The sequence below is a fragment of the Onychomys torridus genome, chromosome 3 (assembly GCF_903995425.1).
Source record: "Onychomys torridus chromosome 3, mOncTor1.1, whole genome shotgun sequence".
Classification (NCBI taxonomy): Eukaryota; Metazoa; Chordata; class Mammalia; order Rodentia; family Cricetidae; genus Onychomys; species Onychomys torridus.
The window spans coordinates 39,363,394-39,383,907 of NC_050445.1; the positions used below are offsets into that span (position 1 = coordinate 39,363,394).

Consider the following 20,514-nt stretch of genomic DNA (forward strand, 5'->3'; position numbering starts at 1 on the left):
TAGATAAACTAATAAAAAATGACTAATATTCATGCTGCTCTTTGTGGTTTTTATGACGGTGGGGATCGATTGAGGATGAAAGATGACTGACATAATATCATATTGGCATTAGCAGCATAACTGAGACCCAAACCAGTATTTTCTAGTTTTATTTTTATCTTATTTGTTTGTTTATTTTTGGTTTTTTGAGACAAGGTTTCTCTGTGGAGCCCTGGTTATCCTGGAACTCACTTTGTAGACCAGGATGGCCTCAGACTCAGAGATCTGCCTGCATCTGTCTCCCTAGTGCTGGGATAAAAGATGTGTGCCACCACACCTGGCTGGTATTTTCTAATTTTAAATGCACTTCCCCAGCTTACCTTTCTTTGTCTTTGTCTGCCATCAAACATTGTATTATATCTTTTTTTTTCTAGATCTATTTTAAATCTTTCTTTTTGATTCCTTGTCTTTCATTGTTGACTCTTTCTGATATCTTTGATTTTAGATACTGTTTTGAATGTGATAAAATGTTATTAAAACATCAGTTATCAAAATTAGATAATCACATAGAGGAAAAGTAATTCATAACCCCTTCACTCACACCATAGACAGAAATTAGTACTGTCTGGATCGCAGATTTGATTGTACAAAGCAAAACAATAAGTAGTTAAAAACAACAACAACAACAACATGTGAATACATCTTCATGACACAGAATAAAACAGATGTACATATATGTTCATGCACATGCATACTTTTATCAGTCTTGTTCAGGATGTGTCAGGTTCATCTATTGTAGGCAGAGTTCTCTTGTCCTAACTGCCTGCTCCCAAATAACTGGCAGACACTTCCCAAATAACTGACTTGGAGACTTAATATAAATTATAAATGCTCAGCCTATAGTTTAGGGTTATTACTAACTAGCTCTTACAACTTACCCATTTCTGTTAATCTGTGTGCTGCCATGAGTACCTCTATCTCATTTTGTGTGTCCAACTCCCTCTGTGTCTGACTGGCGACTGACTCCTCTGACTCCACCCTTCCTCATCCCAGCATTCTCAGATTGGCTTTCTCACCTAACTTTATCCTGTTCAGCTATTGGTCAGTCAACTTGTTTATTAAACCAATCAAAGTGACATAGTGGCACAGTGCATGGCCCCTTTTTATATAGTTAAAAAGGAAGATTTTAACTTTAACATAGTAAAATTATATACAACAAAAACAGTTATCAAGTAAGAATTACAGTTACAGCATCCATTCTATTTGTATTTGGCAAAATTAGAGAAAATACTCCATTGTCTATCTTACCTTGATGAGTCCAAAGTTTTATACCTAATTTGCTTTCTATCATAACTAAGGAAAACTAAAAGTTTAACTTTTTAGTGTTTAATTCCATCAAAGACCCCAGAAGGATGAAATGTTACCTAATGACAGGGACTGTAAGTTTGACTATTATAGATGACTGTTAATCTGTATTTCTTAATTATGTTATATTTTTAAATGAGCTACGTAGGCACAGTACCTTAAATAAGAGAAGAAATATACAGCAGTATAACAGAAATAACTTTAAATTTGTATCAATAAACTAAAATCCATACCATTGTAAAGTATTTTGAGATTGATAGCTGTTTTGGGGATTAAAGCAGATTTAACCATCTACTCTTTTATCATTTTGTTTCTATAGCCTCTACTTTTCTTTTCAGAATGATATCCCAAAATCTAATCTCCTTTGGTTAGCTTTTTTTCCTGACTATTCCTGATAACACCTTGTAACTAACCACCCCTAAATGATAATATCCATAAGCTATCTTTTGGGACATGGGCATAGTTATCTATATAGTTTCCTGTTGTTTGTGGGTGCTGTTGTCTTTGGGGCACCTTGAAAAATTTTAGGATTATGGTCAAGTCCTGACTAGAATATTCTATGAGGTTATATCATCTCAGCCAACAGCCTTGAAGCTGTTCTGGATGCAGAATTCTGAGGAGATTGTAACAGAGGCATTTTGAAGTTCTGGATCACCTGGGCCATCTGTTTTCATTGGTGTTTGGTCCCTTTGCTCTGAAAATACATAAACTTTTACAGGTAACGTATATATCTGCATTAATACAGGTATAACTGTGCATTATACACAAGTCAGCCAAAGATAATTTTTTTTGTTTTATGTTTGAACAGGTAAAATATATATTACATGTCTTATAGTTCTTCTAGGTTTATTTCTTTGTGTTTGTAGTCAAGATTTTTCAGGGGGTCTTCCTTGATCAAACCTGATTTTCTTCAACCCAGAATGAATCCATAGTCTCTCATTTCCTGTGGAAATAAAAGCATAACCTCTCCTCCAAAGTAGTATATCTTTTGACTTAAATTTTGAAGTCAAGATATTTTTTAAATATATAGGTTGGTTGAATCTAGCAGTTTTTATAATCTAGTGTCTCTTAACAGCCAAAAAATTCAAAGACAACACAATAATATACAGGATCCAGACTCTTTGTGTTTTTCCCATCTTTAGGTATCTTATTATATTTTTTTATTACTCTATTCCTTTTTTAAGGACTTCCTCTGCCCCTTTTTCTTTTCTGTCCCAAGCCTACATATATTTTTAAATACATTATAACCTGTTTAGAGGTTTGTTTGTTTGTTTGTTTGTTTTTTCCATCTGAATCTATCTTTACTGAGTATCTGTAACCTTTTCTGTCTTCATGAGAAAAAACTCTAAACCCACCATGCAGCATGCTGTAAGAGCTTTCTCTGACAGACTTCTCTCTGTACTGGGGCCCATGTGAGAGACTGCAGGGACCCACCATACCTCTTAGCTCATGGTGGTTGGTGTCTGGCTCCATCTCACAGGCAGCTACTGGGAGACACGTCTCTGCTCTGTAGCTGGCATGACTGTGAGACTAGGAAGCTGTGTTTGGCTCCATTTTTGTTTGCTTAGAATCTTTGAAAGTTTTTTTAGGTCTTCTGTGGATCTGTGCCCTACTGTAGGCGCCATTTGTAGGCAGAGATTTTCTGTCCTGCAGCTGCTCTTAAATAAACACTATGGGGTTTATATTAATTTCAGATGCTTAGCTGATAGATAGCTCAGGCTTATTTACTAACTAGCTCTTACAACTTAACCCATTTCTATTAATCTATGTGCTATTCTGAGGCTCATGGCTTTTATCTCTATCCAACTCATTCTGCATCTGGCTGGTGACTCCTCCCAGCATTCTCAGTTTGGCTTTGCTAACCTAACTTTATTCTGTTCAGCTATTGGCCAGTTAGCTTGTTTATTAAACCAGTCATAGTGACATACATTCACACAGTGTGCAGAAGGATTATTCCATAGTAATCAGTTACTGCCTCAGTTCTGCTTCTGCAAAGTTATTCAAAGAAGTCCTGTTGGATTGAAAGGGCAAGCCAGCACCCTTAGCATGATTACTCGTGCCTGAGAGTAATTTCTTGATAGAGTCGGGTGTGCAGACTAGAACTAGTAAAGAATTTATATTTACCTTCTATTCCCAGAATCCCCAGCTTCATCCCTCCTCAGCACAAAGCAGCCATTACAGATGTCATCCCACATTCCATTCAAATAGGATAAAATATTGACCCTGAGGAATGTAACACTGTAGGCAAAAATCATATTTATACAGTAAATGTGAAAATACAGGAAAATCTTCAGAACAATGATACATTAAGGGTTTTTTGTTTTTGTTTTTGTTTTTTTAATTTGGGGAGAGGAGAATTTGGATATGAGATTGTTAATTGGGGATGTCAATTTTTGCCCTCGCCCTGAGTCTTGGCATTAACCTTGTGTTAACTTTTCTCTCTCCTTTCCTTTATCTTTCCTGTGTTTGCATTTTCATTGATTTATATCAGCAAACATATACGTATACATTTCATACATCATATACATAATCATTTTTACACCAGTATCCTCTTTGCCTTCTTTCATCCCTCCACTTCCTACTAATCTATCCTCCACTCTTCCACTTCCTGCTAATCTACATCCTTTCCCCAACTCTCCTCCCTTCTACTTTCATGTTATGCATGTGTGGGGGCAGTGGGTTGCTTCCCAATGAGTTTCCTTAAGGTTGTTTGCAGGAGCATGAGTACCTTACTATACTACTGAAGAAAATGTCTTCCTCCCCTGTCAGCCATAAATTGTGAATAAATCCTCAGAGAGGGATGGAGCCCATGGGCTTCTCTCCATCTCTCCATTTCATGACAAGGTGGTGATGGGCCCAGTCTTCTACACGGTACACCTGCTCTGAGTTTAAGAGTGCAGAGTCCTAGGAAGCCTGCAGGTCAGCATTGCACAGCACTTCACACTCCTTCCTGTTCCACCACAGTGTTCCTTGTAGTAGAGCGTCGTCCCCCCTGTCTCTGTCTCTCTGTCTCTCGTGTGTGTGTGTGTGTGTGTGTGTGTGTGTGTGTGTGTGTGTGTGTGTGTGTGTGTGTATGAATGAACCTTTAAGGGGGTCTTGTTTATGGCTGTGTATTCAACAGCCATTTACTCCTAGTACCTTGACGAGTTATGAGTTGTTTGTATCACTGTTGATCACTATATAAAGAAGACTCTGAGCACAGCTGACAGCAGCACTAATACGTGGACACAGCACAGTTTTTAGAAGGTCATCTAGTCAGAAGACTGTTGATTCTCCCCAAAGCAGACTTGCCACTATTGTACCAGTGGACTTGTCTTTCCCCTTGACTGGACAGTGGGTGTCACCTTTCCTTCCTCTTCTAAAGGGCCATCCTTTACACATATTTTCCTCTCCTACCCCATTCATATTGGTTAATCTAAAAAGAAAATGCAGATGGCACCTGTTTTTGTTAGGATTTCAATTGCTGTGTAGAGACACCATGACCACAGCAACTCTTATGAAGGAAAACATAATTGAGGCTGGCTTACAGTTTCAGAGGTTTAGTCCATTATCATCACCATTATCATCATGGCAGGAAACATGGTGGCACACAAGCAGACATGGTGCTGGAGAAGGAGCTGAGAGCTCTACATCTTGATCTGCAGGCAACAAGAGGTGAACTGTCTACCATACTGAGTGTAGCTTGAGGAAAGGAGACCTCAAAGCCTACTTCCAAAGTGACACACTCCCTCTTTCAAGGCCACACCTACTCCAACAAAGCCTCACCTACTCATAGTGCCACTCCCTTTGGGGACCATTTTCTTTCAAACCACCACAGCACCCTAAGAAGTAATTTCAAATAACTTTAAAGAAAAACAGACTAAGGTGGATTCTAAAGAGACCATCCTTGCTCAGCCCATGGATTTCCTGCAAGCTTTCTTACTTTAATCCCATATCCCATAAAAGCCCTTTGTATTCCTTGCATTCTAGAAGATAAAAACTTGAGATGAAGGGGTCTATTTGTTTTCTTCAGGGTCAGTCTTCAATAGTCCTGTTTTCCTTCTTGAAAGCAAACATTTAATCTTACAAAATTACCATAAATAAAACATGTACCTAAACATTTCTTTTATTAAAAAGCATTGACTCCTCCCTTGGACCCATAATTAAAAGCAGGATGAAAGCCTGGCATCCAAAGTGTGTGGTGTCTTCAGCAGTAGAATCTTACCTTCAAGTTTTCAGAAGCTACTAAGGGCAATGGTAGTAGTCCACATTGTTTTGTTTTGGAAGTCTCTAGGACCCTCCCTACCTTGATGAAGATGAGGCCGACCAAAACTTGCATATATATAGGTACAGTCATTTTGGAAAACTGGCAGTATTTATAAAGCTGAATGAATCCATGCCCTGTGTGTGACCCAGCAGTTTTACTCTTAAATATATTCCCTACAAAATTGTATACACAAGATTCATTTTAAATATCAGATCAAGCAATTAATTTTGGAGGAATATGTGTGGTTAAGAAAATGACCTCACGGTTGGGGTTTAGATCAGTGGTAGAGCGCTCGCCTAGCAAGCACTAAGCCCTGGGTTCAATCCTCAGCTCAAAAGAAAAAAAGAAAAAAAAGAAAAGAAAAGAAAAAGAAAATGACCTCTGGTAGGCAGTGGTGGCACACAGCTTTAATTACAGAACTCAGGAGGCAGAGGCAGGCAGGTCTCTGAGTTTGAGGCCAGCCTGCTCTACAAATCGAGTTCCAGGACAGCCAGGGCTATACACACAGAAACCCTGTCTTAAAAAAAGAAAAAGAAAATAACTCCTAAATGCCTGGGTTTAGTTTTATGACATACTAGATATGTCACTCTGGCTGCCTCAGTTTCCTTGGCTATACCAAGGAGATGATAATAGTAATAATCACCCCCCTAGAGTTGTTTTAAGGTATAAATGAAATAATAAAAAGCTAAGTGAACCTTAGTGTTAACTACTGCTGTTTTCTGTGTGTATAATATGAGAGCTGTTAGTACTCTATATATAGAGTGGTTGAATATTGTCCATATTACTTGGATTCTTTTATTTTAGTACAGTTACCATAAATCTTCTATAGTACAAATTGACTAATTTGTTTCAGCTTGATTTCAGTTTTAGTATTGCCCCTACCATTTTAATTATTTCAGTTTTGATATGTAGAACATTATACTAATCAAAGAAGTACTGATATTTTCAGAAGAATATCACTTCTTCTCATATCACCTCCCATACTTCCTTATAAGACTTTATTTGCTTGCACATTTATCTTCTTTAGTACACCTTTTATAAATATAAGAGATAAATGCATGTTTCTTGTTTTATTGTACATCAAAGATAGCATACTGTTTGCGCTCTTTTTGTACAGGGTTTTTCCTTTTTCAACTTAAAAATAAATAGAAGCCATTCAAAATTTTTGGAAGGAGATGTGCTTCTTTTTTTTATTTTAATTTTTATTTTTATTTTCAGTTTTTTCAAGACAGGATTTCCCTGTGCCCTGGCTGTCCTGGAACTTGCTCTGTAGACCAGACTGGCCTCAAACTCTCAGAGATGCTTAATTTTTCTTTACAGCTGCATAATACCCCAGCAATTGTTTGGAATGTAGCTTATTGAAGCAGTCTCCTGTTTGGGTAGTATACAGTTATTTTGTGTTAAGGAACAGTGCTGCAATGGATACCCTGGCCATGTATTTTTCAGAACATTAGATCTGTGTCCTGAAGGCATATTTAGTATGAAAGCTAAATATAATAAACACATCATTCCTAGAGCATGCTAAATGCTGCCAGAAGTGTATAAAAGTATTAGTTTCCCCATAATCTTACCAGGAGTGTGTGTTGAGCTATTGTATTATGCCTACCTATTGTACTCTGCCAACCTTTTGGATGAGAAATGGTGTTTTAGTGTGTAGCTTTAATTTGAATTCTGTTTTTATGAGAAAAATTAAACATCTTTCCCATTTGAAATCCTTGTTGGTATGTTTGCATCATGTTTGTGTGCAAGTATGTTTGTGGACATGGGTCCACACGTGCTAGAGCACATGTGTAAAGGCCAGAAGACAATCTTGAGTGTCAGGCCTTTCCTCCCACCTTGTTTGAGGCAGGTTCTCTGTTTGCTACCCCACTCACCAAGCTGGCTTGTCCACTGCAAGCTGCCCGAGATTCTCCCTTTCCTTCTGCCATCTCCCTGGAGGAGCACTGGGATTGCAGTTGCCCTTGGATCTTTACACTTGCTGGGCACACCCATTGATGTGTTCCCAGCGTTTCTAACCACCGTCTGCATTTCTAAGGTCACTGAAGACCTCTTTGTGAGTTGTCTGTTGAGGTTTTCCACCACGTTTTCTACAGTTTGTTTTTGTTTCCCAATTTTTTAAAAGACTTTTTGTATGTTAAGGATACAAACATGAAACGTGACAAATTTTCTCTCCCAGTTTTCCATTTATCTACTGTATTAGAATGGGGTTTGTAATGCATAAGTTTTGTTTTTGTTTGTTTTCATTTGGTTTTGGTTTTGTTGTTAATTGGGTTTGTTTGGTTTTTTGTATAGTTCTATTTGTCAGTCTTTTTGTCCATTCCATTTGATTTTTAGTCATTGTTAGAATCCTTACCCTTCAGTATGGAGGAATTCACTCATGTTCACTTCAGATACACTTTATACCTTTATGTTTTACTCAAGTTCCTTATGTGCTTGTTTTTCCTGCTCTATGTACCTGTTTGTACACCACTGCCACAGTTTTTAATAAGCTTTGTTGGGCCCTGTTAGCAGCTGTTAACCCCCATCAAAGCCATTTTATTCTTTTCCTAGCTGTGCTTTGTTTGTTTTCCTTATCAAAATAAAGTTTCCTGATTTCATGAAAATTTTTATTGCCATCATATTAAATGTGTGTATCACCATAGAGGAGATCAGGTATCTTATTGTTGTTGAAAAATCCTAACCAAGTACGAGGAATGTTTTTCAACTCCTTTGACTGTTCTGTTTTTCCATAGGTGGTGGTTGTACAGGCCATTAGTGCTCTCTGTCAGAAGTACCCTCGAAAGCACAGCGTCATGATGACTTTTCTTTCCAACATGCTTCGAGATGATGTAGGTAGAAACTACTTTTTAAACATAGGAAGTTGTTCTCTTAAATTCCCTTGATTACTGTTAAATATCAGTGTTTTGTTATTGTTGTTTTTAACTCACTTCTACATGGTTTGTATTTTTTTATTTTTATTTTTTGGTCTTCCAGACAGGGTTTCTCTGTGTAGCTTTGCACCTGTCCTGGAACTCACTTGGTAGCCCAGGCTGGCCTTGAACTCACAGAGATCCTCCTGCCTCTGCCTCCCAAGTGCTGGGATTAAAGGCGTGCGCCACCACCGCCTGACCCATGGTTTGTATTTTAATTTTTTATTCACAGAAAATTTTAGACATATGTTCAAAGTATCTTAATCATGTCCATTCCTCACTTCCTTTTGCACTTGCTCCAACTCAACCCAGGACCTCTCATTAGTATTTTAAGCACATGTCTTTATCGTATATTAAATATATTTCTTTCTCATTTCTGTGTGCCTCTCAAATACTATGCATAATTCCATTTGCTGTATTATCATGGCTATTTATTTTCCCACTTGAAGGGGAAAAAACTTTGTTGTTATTGCTATATTAAATAAAGGAAGTTAATTGAAATATTATAAGCATGAATCCTTAAAATGGAGATAGGGTAGTGAAAAATACTGAAATATAAGCATTTCTAAAAAAAAAAAAAAAAAGTCCCGAGAATGGGAATGGCATTGGTGGTGGTAGTTGGTGGGAGGGGGGAGTCCTAAGAACAGATGGCAATTTTATCTTCTCTTCTTTTATTAGGGAGGTTTTGAATACAAAAAGGCCATTGTGGACTGCATAATCAGCATTGTGGAAGAGAACCCTGAGAGTAAAGAAGCTGGTCTAGCCCACCTCTGTGAATTCATTGAGGACTGTGAACACACCGTTCTGGCTACTAAGATTCTACACTTACTGGGCAAAGAGGGCCCTAGAACTCCAGTCCCCTCCAAGTATATCAGATTCATTTTTAATAGGGTAGTCCTGGAAAATGAGGCTGTCAGAGCTGGTGAGTCATTAGAATACAACTAGTGATGTCATTGCTACTCTTTAAAAAGATGTAATTCAAGAGGGTAGTAATGAAATTGAAAACCGAAGTTATAGGTGTGCTGTGATTTTGGAGGAGACCCAGGGTCTAGATATACAGCTCTTCCTTGGTGTTCCAGCTGCCATGCAGATTTCCCTTATATGAGTCCCGCAGCCCTTACCTCTCAGTGGGACAGGAACATTATTACTGAACTCATTTCTACATGGTACCTCTTATTTGTTCATTAAACAGGTAAGTAAGACTGTATGCAGTGTGTGCGTGTGTCCGTACATGTATTTTAAATGATTCTAGTCTAATCTAGGTAAATTCTCCTGCAGTCCTGTCTCCCATTACCTCCTGACCTTACCCTTGCACATCATTTCCAGATATACTCAAAGAAGCCATCACTAGAGAGCTGCCTTCATATGTTCTTTGCCCATTTTCTTCTCAGCTCAATAAAATTAGCCCTCTTTAAATTGTTGTCTCAAGTTACTTTTTAAAATCACACATAAGTGAGCTGGAGAATCAGACTACGTAATATTTTTATCTTAGTTCACATCTCAACTTGATATACTGTTGACTGACTGTTAATGAAACTCTCTTCCCTTGATTTTTCACAGTGTATTTCATTTTTGTCTCATTCTTTGGTCCTATTTATAGTCTTTCTTTCTAGTTCATTAATTGGCCATCCTTAGAATTGTCCTATCACTGGATACATTCTTCTAGATTGGTTTTTGGAGCTCTATTGATAGACATGACTCTCCTGAATCAATGTCCACCATCCACCCCCCAGATATAAAGTGAAATTCAAACTAATCCCAACTGCCATCTTCACTTGGTCCTCACTCAAGGCAGAAACTTAGGTCATGGCTTTGCAACCTCCTCATCCTCACCACAGTCCTGTCACGGTTGCCTCTGTCCTGCCTTCCTCACTCTCTTAGTTGCTGTCCTTGATCCAGGGTTAGGCTTTGTTCATTTCTGATCCCTAGCTGATCTGCTTCTAGTGTCACAGACACTTGGTTAGTGAAATATGAAGAATGGGCATTAAAATAACACACATTTGGACTGGAAAGCCGACTTAGCAGTTAAAAGTACTTACTGCTCTTGCCAAGGACCTGAATTTGGCTCCACCTGTCACTCCAGCTCCTGGGGATCTGATACTGCTGGCCTCCTCTAGCACCTGCACTCAGGTGTACATACCTACACACAAGCTTATACACTTTGCATAATTAAAACTAATAAAAAGTATTTCCTATACCTATGTGGGATAGTGTAACCTTGAATTAAAACACTGAGGTTTGAGCTATGTATGGTTTTTAGTTTACCTCTAGTCTCTCATTTTCATTCTAATGTGGGTCCAGTGCTCAGCCTTTCTTACTCAAGTCTAGTAATTACAGTTTCAGCTCTGGGTACAGGACATTTTGATTTGTTTTTCTTTCTAATACTCTTGTCCTGCCTTTTTCCTCTGGCCAAACTGTTGTACAAAACTAACTGCAGTAGTCTCTCACTTCCATGTCTGACCCAAGCCCCCATCTCTGCACTTATCTAGATCTTGAACATCTTGGATATAGTTCTGCCAGAGATTTACTAGGCAAGATAGTCGGGGTTTTTTTGTTGTTGTTGTTTTTTGTTGTTGTTGTTTTTAAGATTTATTTGTTTATTATGTATATACAGTGTTCTGCCTACATGTGTCCTTGCAGGCCAGAAGAGGGCAACAGATCTCATTACAGATAGCTGTGATCCACCATGTGGTTGCTGGGAATTGAACTCAGAACCTCTGGAAGAGCAGCCAATGCTCTTAACCACTGAGCCATCACTCCAGCCCCTGGCAAGATAGTCCCGTTTCTTATTTGTCTTTCTCACTGCACTCTGACTCCTTATGTCAGAGACCATGTCTTTTATCTTTCTACCCCTCAGTTTTTGCTACACCGCCACATAAAATCTAGGTAATCATTGAATCTTGGTTGAGTGAAAGGAATTTTAATAATAGGTTCTTGGCACTAGTTGTTTGAAATTTGAATTGAATCATGTCAGAGGCTATATGAGAGGCTGTTATAGGGTCGAGACAGCTCACACACATATACACATGATTCTTTTCCCTCGCTGAATGTCTAATGTTCCTGTGTAGAGCTTGCAAGACGCTTCACAGTTCTGTTTATGCTGAAGTAATCCAGAAAATGCCAATGAAACAAGGCTTTATTTCCACTGAATACTAGCTGCTTCTCTAATTTGCTTTTGGTTTGGGTTTTTTGTTTACTTGTTTTTTAATACATGGTCTCACTGTGTAGCCCATGTTGGCCTGGAACTCAACATGTAGCCCATGCTGGTCTCAGACTTTGAATAGTCTTCCTACCCTGGCCTCCCAAGTGTCTGGTTTGTTTTTGAATGCTCATTGCTGACCTCTAAGCAGCCAGTACTTATGTTGCTGTATTCTATGTTTCACAACAGCTGCTGTGAGTGCTTTGGCCAAATTTGGAGCTCAGAATGAGAGCCTTCTCCCAAGCATCCTTGTACTCTTACAAAGGTATGTAAAAGAATGTCAACTTTGGAAAAATAAAGAGTCCATGTAGCTAAGTAGTGAAAACCTCATCACACTATGTCAGACACACTGCAGGGCAAAGAGTAGAGCTAATGGAGCTAGTCAGGGGCAAATGGGTTTTTTCTTTACTGATAATTATGTACGTGCAAGATGCATGTGAGATTTGAGTTTGGGATTTTTTTTACATGATTTTGAAAGAGTAAGGTAAACATATGTGCCTCAATTTGTACAGTAAGCACTAACTTCAAAAAGATATTAAATGATTTATATGAATAATTGATAGTAGCCTTTCATGATCTTCATAACTCCCTAGTTAGTGAAGAAAAGGCCTTTTTAGCAAATATTTTGTGATTGCACTTTATAATTAAAGCAATTAAATTATAAACCAAGACTGACGAGTTTAAATGAAGCAGATTGCCATTTAAACAGTACTGATTGCTAGTTTTCTGTGTCTCCTTAGAGACACATTTCTGTTTCTTAGTTTAGGAAAGCTAAGTCTTTTTTGGGTTCTTGTAATTAGAGGTTCAAGGCTAGACTACATTGTTATGTCATGTGATTGTGTTCTTCCTAGTGACTTCAGTGCCTGCTAATATAGTAACTCTGATTTTCAATAGGAGCATTTCTTTAGTAATTCATAATAGATCAAGAATTGTGGAAAATTTAGGAGCCTGTGTTGATTATTGAACTCTGTCATGAAAATCTTATCAGATGACCTCTACTATGCTCTACAGGAATAGTGGTAAACTATAGAAACATTTCTCTGCCATTTCTTCTAAACAGGTGTATGATGGATACTGATGATGAGGTACGGGACCGAGCTACCTTCTACCTGAATGTGCTGCAGCAGAGACAGATGGCCCTGAATGCTACATATATCTTCAATGGTCAGTGAGAGTCAGGATTATGGAGACCTAACACTTTTGTTCACCCCATAGTCAAGCCTGTTTTATGGTGATTCACGTATTAGCTGACTCCTTTAGGCAGTTGCATGGTTTTAATCTTTGAGTGTAATTCCATTTCTAGGGAAACTCATATTTACAAAGGTATTTTCTAATTTGGTAATTGCAGTTCTTTATGAAATAATGTATAAGAATATATTTTTAAAAATATAAAAGGGTCCAAAAAATACAGCTTATCCCTGGTTCTTCTTAGGCTTCATCTTCCATGGCTCTGTTTCTGTTTTCATTTGGTTTTGTTTTCCCATTTCTGTTTTCATTTGGTTTTGTTTTTTGAGACAGGGTCTCTCTGCATAGCCCATAGAGCTACGATATTTGAGTTCCTGAGAGATGCTTGCATATTGCTGACATTTTTATGCTCTGCTCCCGTGTTTCCTTGGAGGAAATAAGGCAGCTTATAAGTTTATACGGTAGTTTTATATAGTAATCTTTAATTGGATTACTTAGGCTAGGCCAGTGGTTCTCAACCTTCCTAATGCTGTGATCCTTTAATACAGTTCCTTATGTTATGGTAACTCCAACCATAAAGTTATTTTTGTTGTTACTTCATAACTAATTTTGCTACTGTTACAAATTGTAATGTAAATATCTGTGTTTTCCAATGGTCTTAGGCCATCCCTATGAAAGGTTGTTCGAGATCTTTTAGTAATAAGATTGATGACATTGTTTAAATTTAGGATTTTAATTTCAATTCTCTTGGGTTTTACCCAGAAGCAAGAGTAAGAAAATGTCCTAAGATGAAAAGGTTTTTTTTAAGTCATTTAATATAAAATGTGTCATAGTACTTAAAGCTGATTGCTATAGTCTTTTGAAATGTGTTTCTCTTCCTTCAGAAAGCTTTTAGAAGAGATTATAATACTGAGACTTTCCTGTTTATAGGTCTGACAGTCTCTATACAAGGGATGGAAAAGGCCTTACACCAGTATACCCTAGAACCTTCAGAAAAACCCTTTGACTTGAAGTCCATTCCTCTTGCTATGGCTCCTGTCTTTGAACAGAAGTCAGGTAAAAGAACTGTTTAACTCTGTTAGTTTTTCAGTGTGTGTGTGTGTGTGTGTGTGTGTGTGTGTGTGTGTGTGTAAGTAATTTATTTAAAAAACAAACAAACTTGTAAATATTAGCATATCTTCTAACCCAGAAAGTAAAACGAGAAAAAGCTTTTAAAAGCACCATAGTTTCTCTCTTTAATTTTTCAAATTTTTGTTTGTTTTTTGAGATAGGGTCTTTCTACATAGCCCTTTCCTGGAATTCATGCTATAGACTAGGCAGGTCTCAAACTCAAAGAGACCCACCTGCCTTTGCCTCCTAAGTGCTGGAATTTAAGGTGTGCACCATTGGTGATCTTTTAGTACTAAGATAGATGACATTGTTTAAATTTAGAATTTTAATTTTAAGTCTCTTGGGTTTTACCCAAAAGTAAGAACAGGAAAATGTCCCAAGACGAAAAGGTTTTCTTTAAGTTATTTAATACAAACTGTCATAATACTTAGAGCTGTTTGCCACTGTGTATCTGCTAGAAGTTACTGCCTTCCTCTCTTTCTGTATGCAAGGTTATCTAAAAGTGGAAAGAAACTCACTTGATTGCTTATATCCTTCTTTATAGAAATCACACTTGTGACTCCTAAGCCAGAAAAATTGGCTCCTTCCAGGCAAGATATTTTCCAAGGTATGTTTTTATGAGTACAAGTCATAATCTTTAATCCGTAGGCATTATAAATTAGTAACATCCACCGCTTTTCTTCAATTTGATTAATTCTCAGTTCAGTAAGTGTTCCTGTGTCATAGGTTATAGTGACTGGAATCACCTGGTGTCCATGGACTTTCCAGTGACTAATTTATTACCTGAGAATATTTTTCTGGTGCATATTTTGTTGGTTAAGAGGGAAAGAAATTAGCAATTTAGTTTCTCCTCCCCACCCCCACTACATGTAGAAATCTAGTATATAAACTTGATAACTTAAAGAATGATTTCACAGAAGCTTGGATACCACTGGTTGAGTGTTTAGTTATTACTAAAGTCACAGAGTACTACTCTCTGGTACTACAGAGTACTCTTCTGTGGTAACTAAAGCATCTTAATAAAGTCTCTTCCTGTCTTCTTCATAGTATGCTTCTACTTTTCTTTCTCTTTGTGCTTAACAGAACAATTGGCTGCCATTCCTGAGTTTATGAGTCTGGGGCCCTTGTTCAAGTCTTCTGAGCCTGTTCAGCTCACAGAAGCTGAGACAGAGTACTTCGTGCGCTGTATCAAGCATGTGTTTACTGACCACATTGTGTTCCAGGTGAGATAAAGAACTCTTGGTTCTTTCTAGGCCTTTAAATATAAGCTGCTTTCTTGGAGCCAAATAGCACTTCCCTTTAGTTTATGATTCTAGTTCTTTTCACAGAGGGTTAATTTAGCAATAATTCTAGTTTCCTTTTCAGAGGTGTAGAGGTTTCTTCTTCTGATAGACTATTTTTGATAACTAAAATTTTAAAGGATATAAAATTGAGTGTCTCGAGAAATAGACAATGTATAGTATAACTGTTTTAAAAATCGGCATTTAAGCCGGGCAGTGGTGGCACATGCCTTTAATCCCAGCACTTGGGAGGCAGAGCCAGGCGGATCTTTGTGAGTTCAAGGCCAGCCTGGTCTACAGAATGAGATCCAGGAAAGGAGCCAAGCTACACAGAGAAACCCTGTCTCGGGGGGGGGGGGGGGGGGGTCAGCATTTAAACAAGGTAAACTAAGCGGGTTGTTCAAAGAACTTAGATTTGATAGGTGTCAGATTTGTATCACTTTGTAGAGACAGTATCAGAGAGAGAGACATTGGTGGCTCAACAGACAAACTGAAAGAAGCCTGTCAGTGTTTCAGAGAGGCAGTCAAAGGGGAGTTGGGAACACATTCTTTGGCAGTTGTGAGACCTGGGTTCAATGCTTAAAAAAAAAAAAAAACTTCTTAGGAGATTTATAGTGCTATTCATAGTGTTGAATACAGTGGATTCCAGAGTTGAACTGTGGACTATGAATGAATAGAAACAACTTGTCGGAAAATATCTCTTATTCTTTACAACTTTTCTGTTGCTGACTTTTCAGTTTGATTGTACCAACACTCTGAATGACCAGCTGCTGGAAAAAGTAACAGTGCAGATGGAACCATCCGATTCCTATGAAGTACTGTGCTACATCCCAGCCCCCAGCCTTACTTACAATCAGCCAGGAATATGTTACACACTTGTTCGCTTGCCAGAGGAGGATCCTATAGCAGGTACTAACTCTTAGAAGGGAGAAGATTCTTAGTGGACTAAAATGCATCACCTCTTGAGCTCTTAGAATGTCTAGACAAGTATTTAATGTTCAAGAATATGGGTCTTTCCAGAACTTAATGTTGTGGGGGGAGGGGTATGTTTATACAATTGGTTACTTTTGTAGAAATACTACTTTCAAAACTAAATCTGTAAGAAGAACTTGCTGCTGATAATGTTAAAAGAGAAGCTGAATGCATATAGTCATAGCCCCAAAAAGAATTCAGGTTATCTGTTGAAACAGTGTAACCATGACTGAAGGTTCTAATACCTGCTATGTCTTACAAGAATGACGATGTTTCTTTCCAGAGCTCCTGGGAAAGCTTGGTTATTTAGCAGATGGTTGGCATTTTAACATATCATTTTAAGCATCTTGTAGTATAAGGCTGTGGTCTGCAATGTTTCAGCTTAATAAGCTTAGACAACCATTTTGTGTCCATATTTGAGAAAGGCTTTATCATTTACTTGACCTATGTTCATTCTTGGTGTGGGGGAGGCATAAGGGGTCTAAAAGAGACAGGCAGTGGTGGTGCACACCTTTAATCCCAGCACTCGGGGAGCAGAAGCAGAAGCAGGTGGATCTCTGTGAGTTCCAGGACAGCCAGGGCTGTTACACAGAGAAACTATCTCGAAAAAGCAAAAAAAAGAAAAGAGAGAGAGAGAAAGCCAACTGCTAGTGCCGGGCATAGTATTTAGAATTTTAGGATTTAGGGTAGTCTAGACAGTATATTCTTTATAAATGTTGGAATCTATCACACTTGAATTCATTACCCCACTCAGTGATCCCATACTCACTGCAGACCCCCTAACAGTAGTTACCAGCTTTCCCAGAAATAAGCACACGTACCACATTAATATTTAAACAATTTTTACTACTAGTTAAGTACAGGAAATACAGAAATTAACAGTATTAACAAACATCAGGGAAATTACAGAGTTACAAGAAATCATAAAAGTAAATAGTTATCCCCAATCATCATTGAGTTATATTTGGGGCTGAGTCCGATTTATTTTTATAGCCCCTCTCCTAAATCCCTTCTTCAGTGTTCATTCATGGGAGCCCTGGCCAGTCTTAATCTGGGAGCCCTGGCCAGTCTTAATCGTATTGGGTGCTAGACTAGACTACTCAGACTCTGGCACGAGGTAGATTCATGTTGGCACCATTGCTGAGTCCGAACCCCAGGTTGTTCCCTCTGATCTTGAGTGGAACTGTGTGTGTGTCGTACAGCCATCTGGATCTGTAACCCCCTGGGTGGGAAGGCACTTTCCTATCTGGACACTGATGGCCATCTGTCTTTAAATTTCATGACTTCCTTTATTCCTTTGTGAAATGCTTCACGTTCTGTTTCCTTGTTGCTTTACTTCGCTCACCTGCTCTGGTTTTCTCTCTAGGTATATGTATCTGAAGTATGTCAGTTAGGAATAATTAAACTTTCTGTTCATGCAAGGAAACTAATTTTATTTGCCGTTGTTCCAAACTTGTACCTGGGTTCAGCCTTAATGTAGCTCTAAGTCTCTTGCCATCATCCCAGGAGACTGTGCATATTATCTGTTTTTTCCAACAGCCATCTTCCCTTGCTTCAGAATTCCTCTACAATCACTGTACTTCTCACTAAACATATGGGTTGTTTTATTTTTAAGGAATGTCATTACTTTACCACTTACAAAGGGAAGTGCAATCTGAACCCATTGAAAACCCCAGTCCCTCCCAGTTGAGAATATTAGCTACTCACGCTCTTCAGGTTCACTCTGATGTGGGATAACTCAGGGGACCACAACCCAAGGAATGGGATTAAAAGAATAAGCACAGTTTTACAATACCAAAATACACAAAACAGCCATATTGAAATTACAGTAGTTACATATATTATAGGAAAACAACAGTAACATTAAACACATCCACCAAGACAAGAAGAGACATCGCCTCAGCCCTCTTCACTGAGGAGGTGACTTCTTTTTAAAACAGATCTTACACATTATTAGCCCAGAGGTTTCAACTATTGGTCTACTGGCCATGGACTATTTGGGTTTTGTTTAAAAAATTTGGCAATTAGAGAATTTCTTTATGTTTAGATTCAGAGGGTTTCCTGATCAGTGGTAAAATGTGGTTATAAAATATAATCTTGTTTCAAAATTTTCATGTTTGACCTACCATATGCATGATAACTCCTTTCTATTCTTTAGTTTTTATTAGAATTCATGAAGTTTTAATCCATAGCCAATCACAACTCTACTTTGTAATGAATGAAGCGAAATACCAGGACATAGGTGGTAATGGAGTCTTTATCCCTCCTCTCATCCTTTTTTTTTTTTAACATTTAATTTTTTTCCATTGCAGATACTTTAAAAATTAAAACTTAGTCATTTCAAAATTTATCACTTCTAATATCTATCTTACCTCAGAAAATATTTTTCCTTATGGTCACAAGGGAAAAAATATAAGTTCTTGGTTATGATTTCCTTCAACTTGAAAATAATATTAGAGAGGAATGTGGATTTAATAGATAGGTATAATAATTTGAATACTGGCCCTACCACATACTGACTCTGAATTGAACAAATAATTTTATTTGTGTAAGTCTGATCTGGCACCAGACACAGTAATAATAGACATCATTTTGTTTAATTCTGGAATTGCTTAAATCTTTTCCTTTAATCATCTTTAAAATCAGTTCTTCTGCAATTCAAAAGATACATGCCCTCCAGTATTCTCCAGAATATTATTCCATTAATTATACCTTTCTTTGCTCAATCTGTAAACATCCTTGGCTATCAGATACTGGCTTCTGAAGATTGTGGATCAAGCCATTCACAAACTCATCTATGTGAGATCATTTGTTCTCCTTATTTAAGTGATAGCCGATAAAGCTTTTAGGCAGCCAAATGTTGTGTTGATAAGTTCTTAATGTATACAATTCCTGTTTTCCTTTATTCCTAATTCAGAATAGATCTTCATTGAGCAGCACTACCCATCTGACCATTCAAAATGTCCTAAGTAATTCCCAGATGATATAAAATGAACACTAGTCATATAGCCCAATTCCATTAACAGTACCTCTTTTCCATTTGGGCTGTGTTGCAGGCCATGATAAATATATTTCAGCCTATGTCCAACTCTTCTCTGAACTGTCCCTCCCCCCTACCCTTCTTTCTCTCTCTCTCTCTCTCTCTCTCTCTCTCTCTCTCTCTCTCTCTCTCTCTCTCTGTTTGTTTTGTTTCTCTTTCTAATACAGGGTCTCCCTCTGTATCCCAGGCTGGCCTTCAACTTGTGATTTTCCTGCCACTAAACCCTAAACCCAACTCCTACTTCCTGATTTTATCCTTAACCATGTGATGATGTTACTATTTTCCTGTGATTTTTGTTTAATGCTCTTCTGTTTTTTTTAAAACAGTGAAGTTGTTTCCGTAATATATTTGTCACCTGACTTGCCTCTCTTATAAAGACAACTCTGTTTAGGCCTTGAAAGTCTTTGTATCATTTATTGCTTAACCTGGAGATCTGGTAACACCCCCCATCTTGGAAACCCTGGATTCCGCCTTTTGCTTTCCTGCACAGGCTCCACTGTCAAGGGTGAACCACAATTTCAGTTGGTTCTACTCTCCCCTTGCCCTCTCATTTCTCATCAGCTGTGACCAGTTTGATCCAAAGTGTGTGTTACCATCCTATGGCCACCTTCTTCAGTGTCTCTCTAATTTGGATGCACGATTAATTCTTGTAAGACCATTCTTATATTTTTCTCATGTAAACTTCTCCAAAGACATCCTGATTCCTCCCCAACACTTTTCTTGGAACCTTCCAAATGACTCTCATGGACTCAGGAGTCTTTGCAGCCCTATCTGATCACTTCCTGATTTGCACTTTCCTGCTCCCACCATTGCCAGCCTCTAAGCCTGGGGCAAGCTCTTGTGAGTCCAGGTGCTCTCTGAATTCACCTATAACCAACCTAGCTTCTTAGGTCTACCCTCGTGGGGGAAAAACGTTTTCTTGCTTGGAAGCACTGTCTCATCTGAGCCATCTTGCCATGGTTTTCAATGGCATAGTGCTCCCAATTATTTTCTAGATACTGTCCTGCCCCCCACCCTACCCCAATTGTCATGGCTGAAGTGAACACCTCATCTTCTCTTTTCCCCAAAAATCCTGAGTGTACCTTCTTGGTATAGTGCCTTTCCCTGAGCCTCTCCGCACCCTCTGCTCTCTTAGCTCCTGCTGCTTTGACCAGCTCCTCTGTGCTCTGTCCCGACTCCTCACCTCCTCACAACTCTCCTGGGTCCGGCTAACCCTTTCTCCTGCTCTG

General features: G+C 38.3%; 1 protein-coding gene across 2 annotated transcripts in view; it reads left to right on the forward strand.

Annotated features, from left to right (window-relative positions):
• Positions 1-20,514, forward strand: part of Copg2 (COPI coat complex subunit gamma 2) — a 121,932-nt gene that overhangs the window by 73,961 nt on the left and 27,457 nt on the right. For both annotated transcript variants that reach the window (XM_036180688.1, XM_036180689.1), the window contains 8 exons: positions 8,323-8,418; positions 9,178-9,421; positions 11,888-11,963; positions 12,759-12,862; positions 13,814-13,939; positions 14,538-14,600; positions 15,077-15,216; positions 16,011-16,182. In XM_036180688.1, coding sequence (XP_036036581.1) covers positions 8,323-8,418; positions 9,178-9,421; positions 11,888-11,963; positions 12,759-12,862; positions 13,814-13,939; positions 14,538-14,600; positions 15,077-15,216; positions 16,011-16,182 — 1,021 coding nt within the window. The remainder of the gene's footprint in view (positions 1-8,322; positions 8,419-9,177; positions 9,422-11,887; positions 11,964-12,758; positions 12,863-13,813; positions 13,940-14,537; positions 14,601-15,076; positions 15,217-16,010; positions 16,183-20,514) is intronic.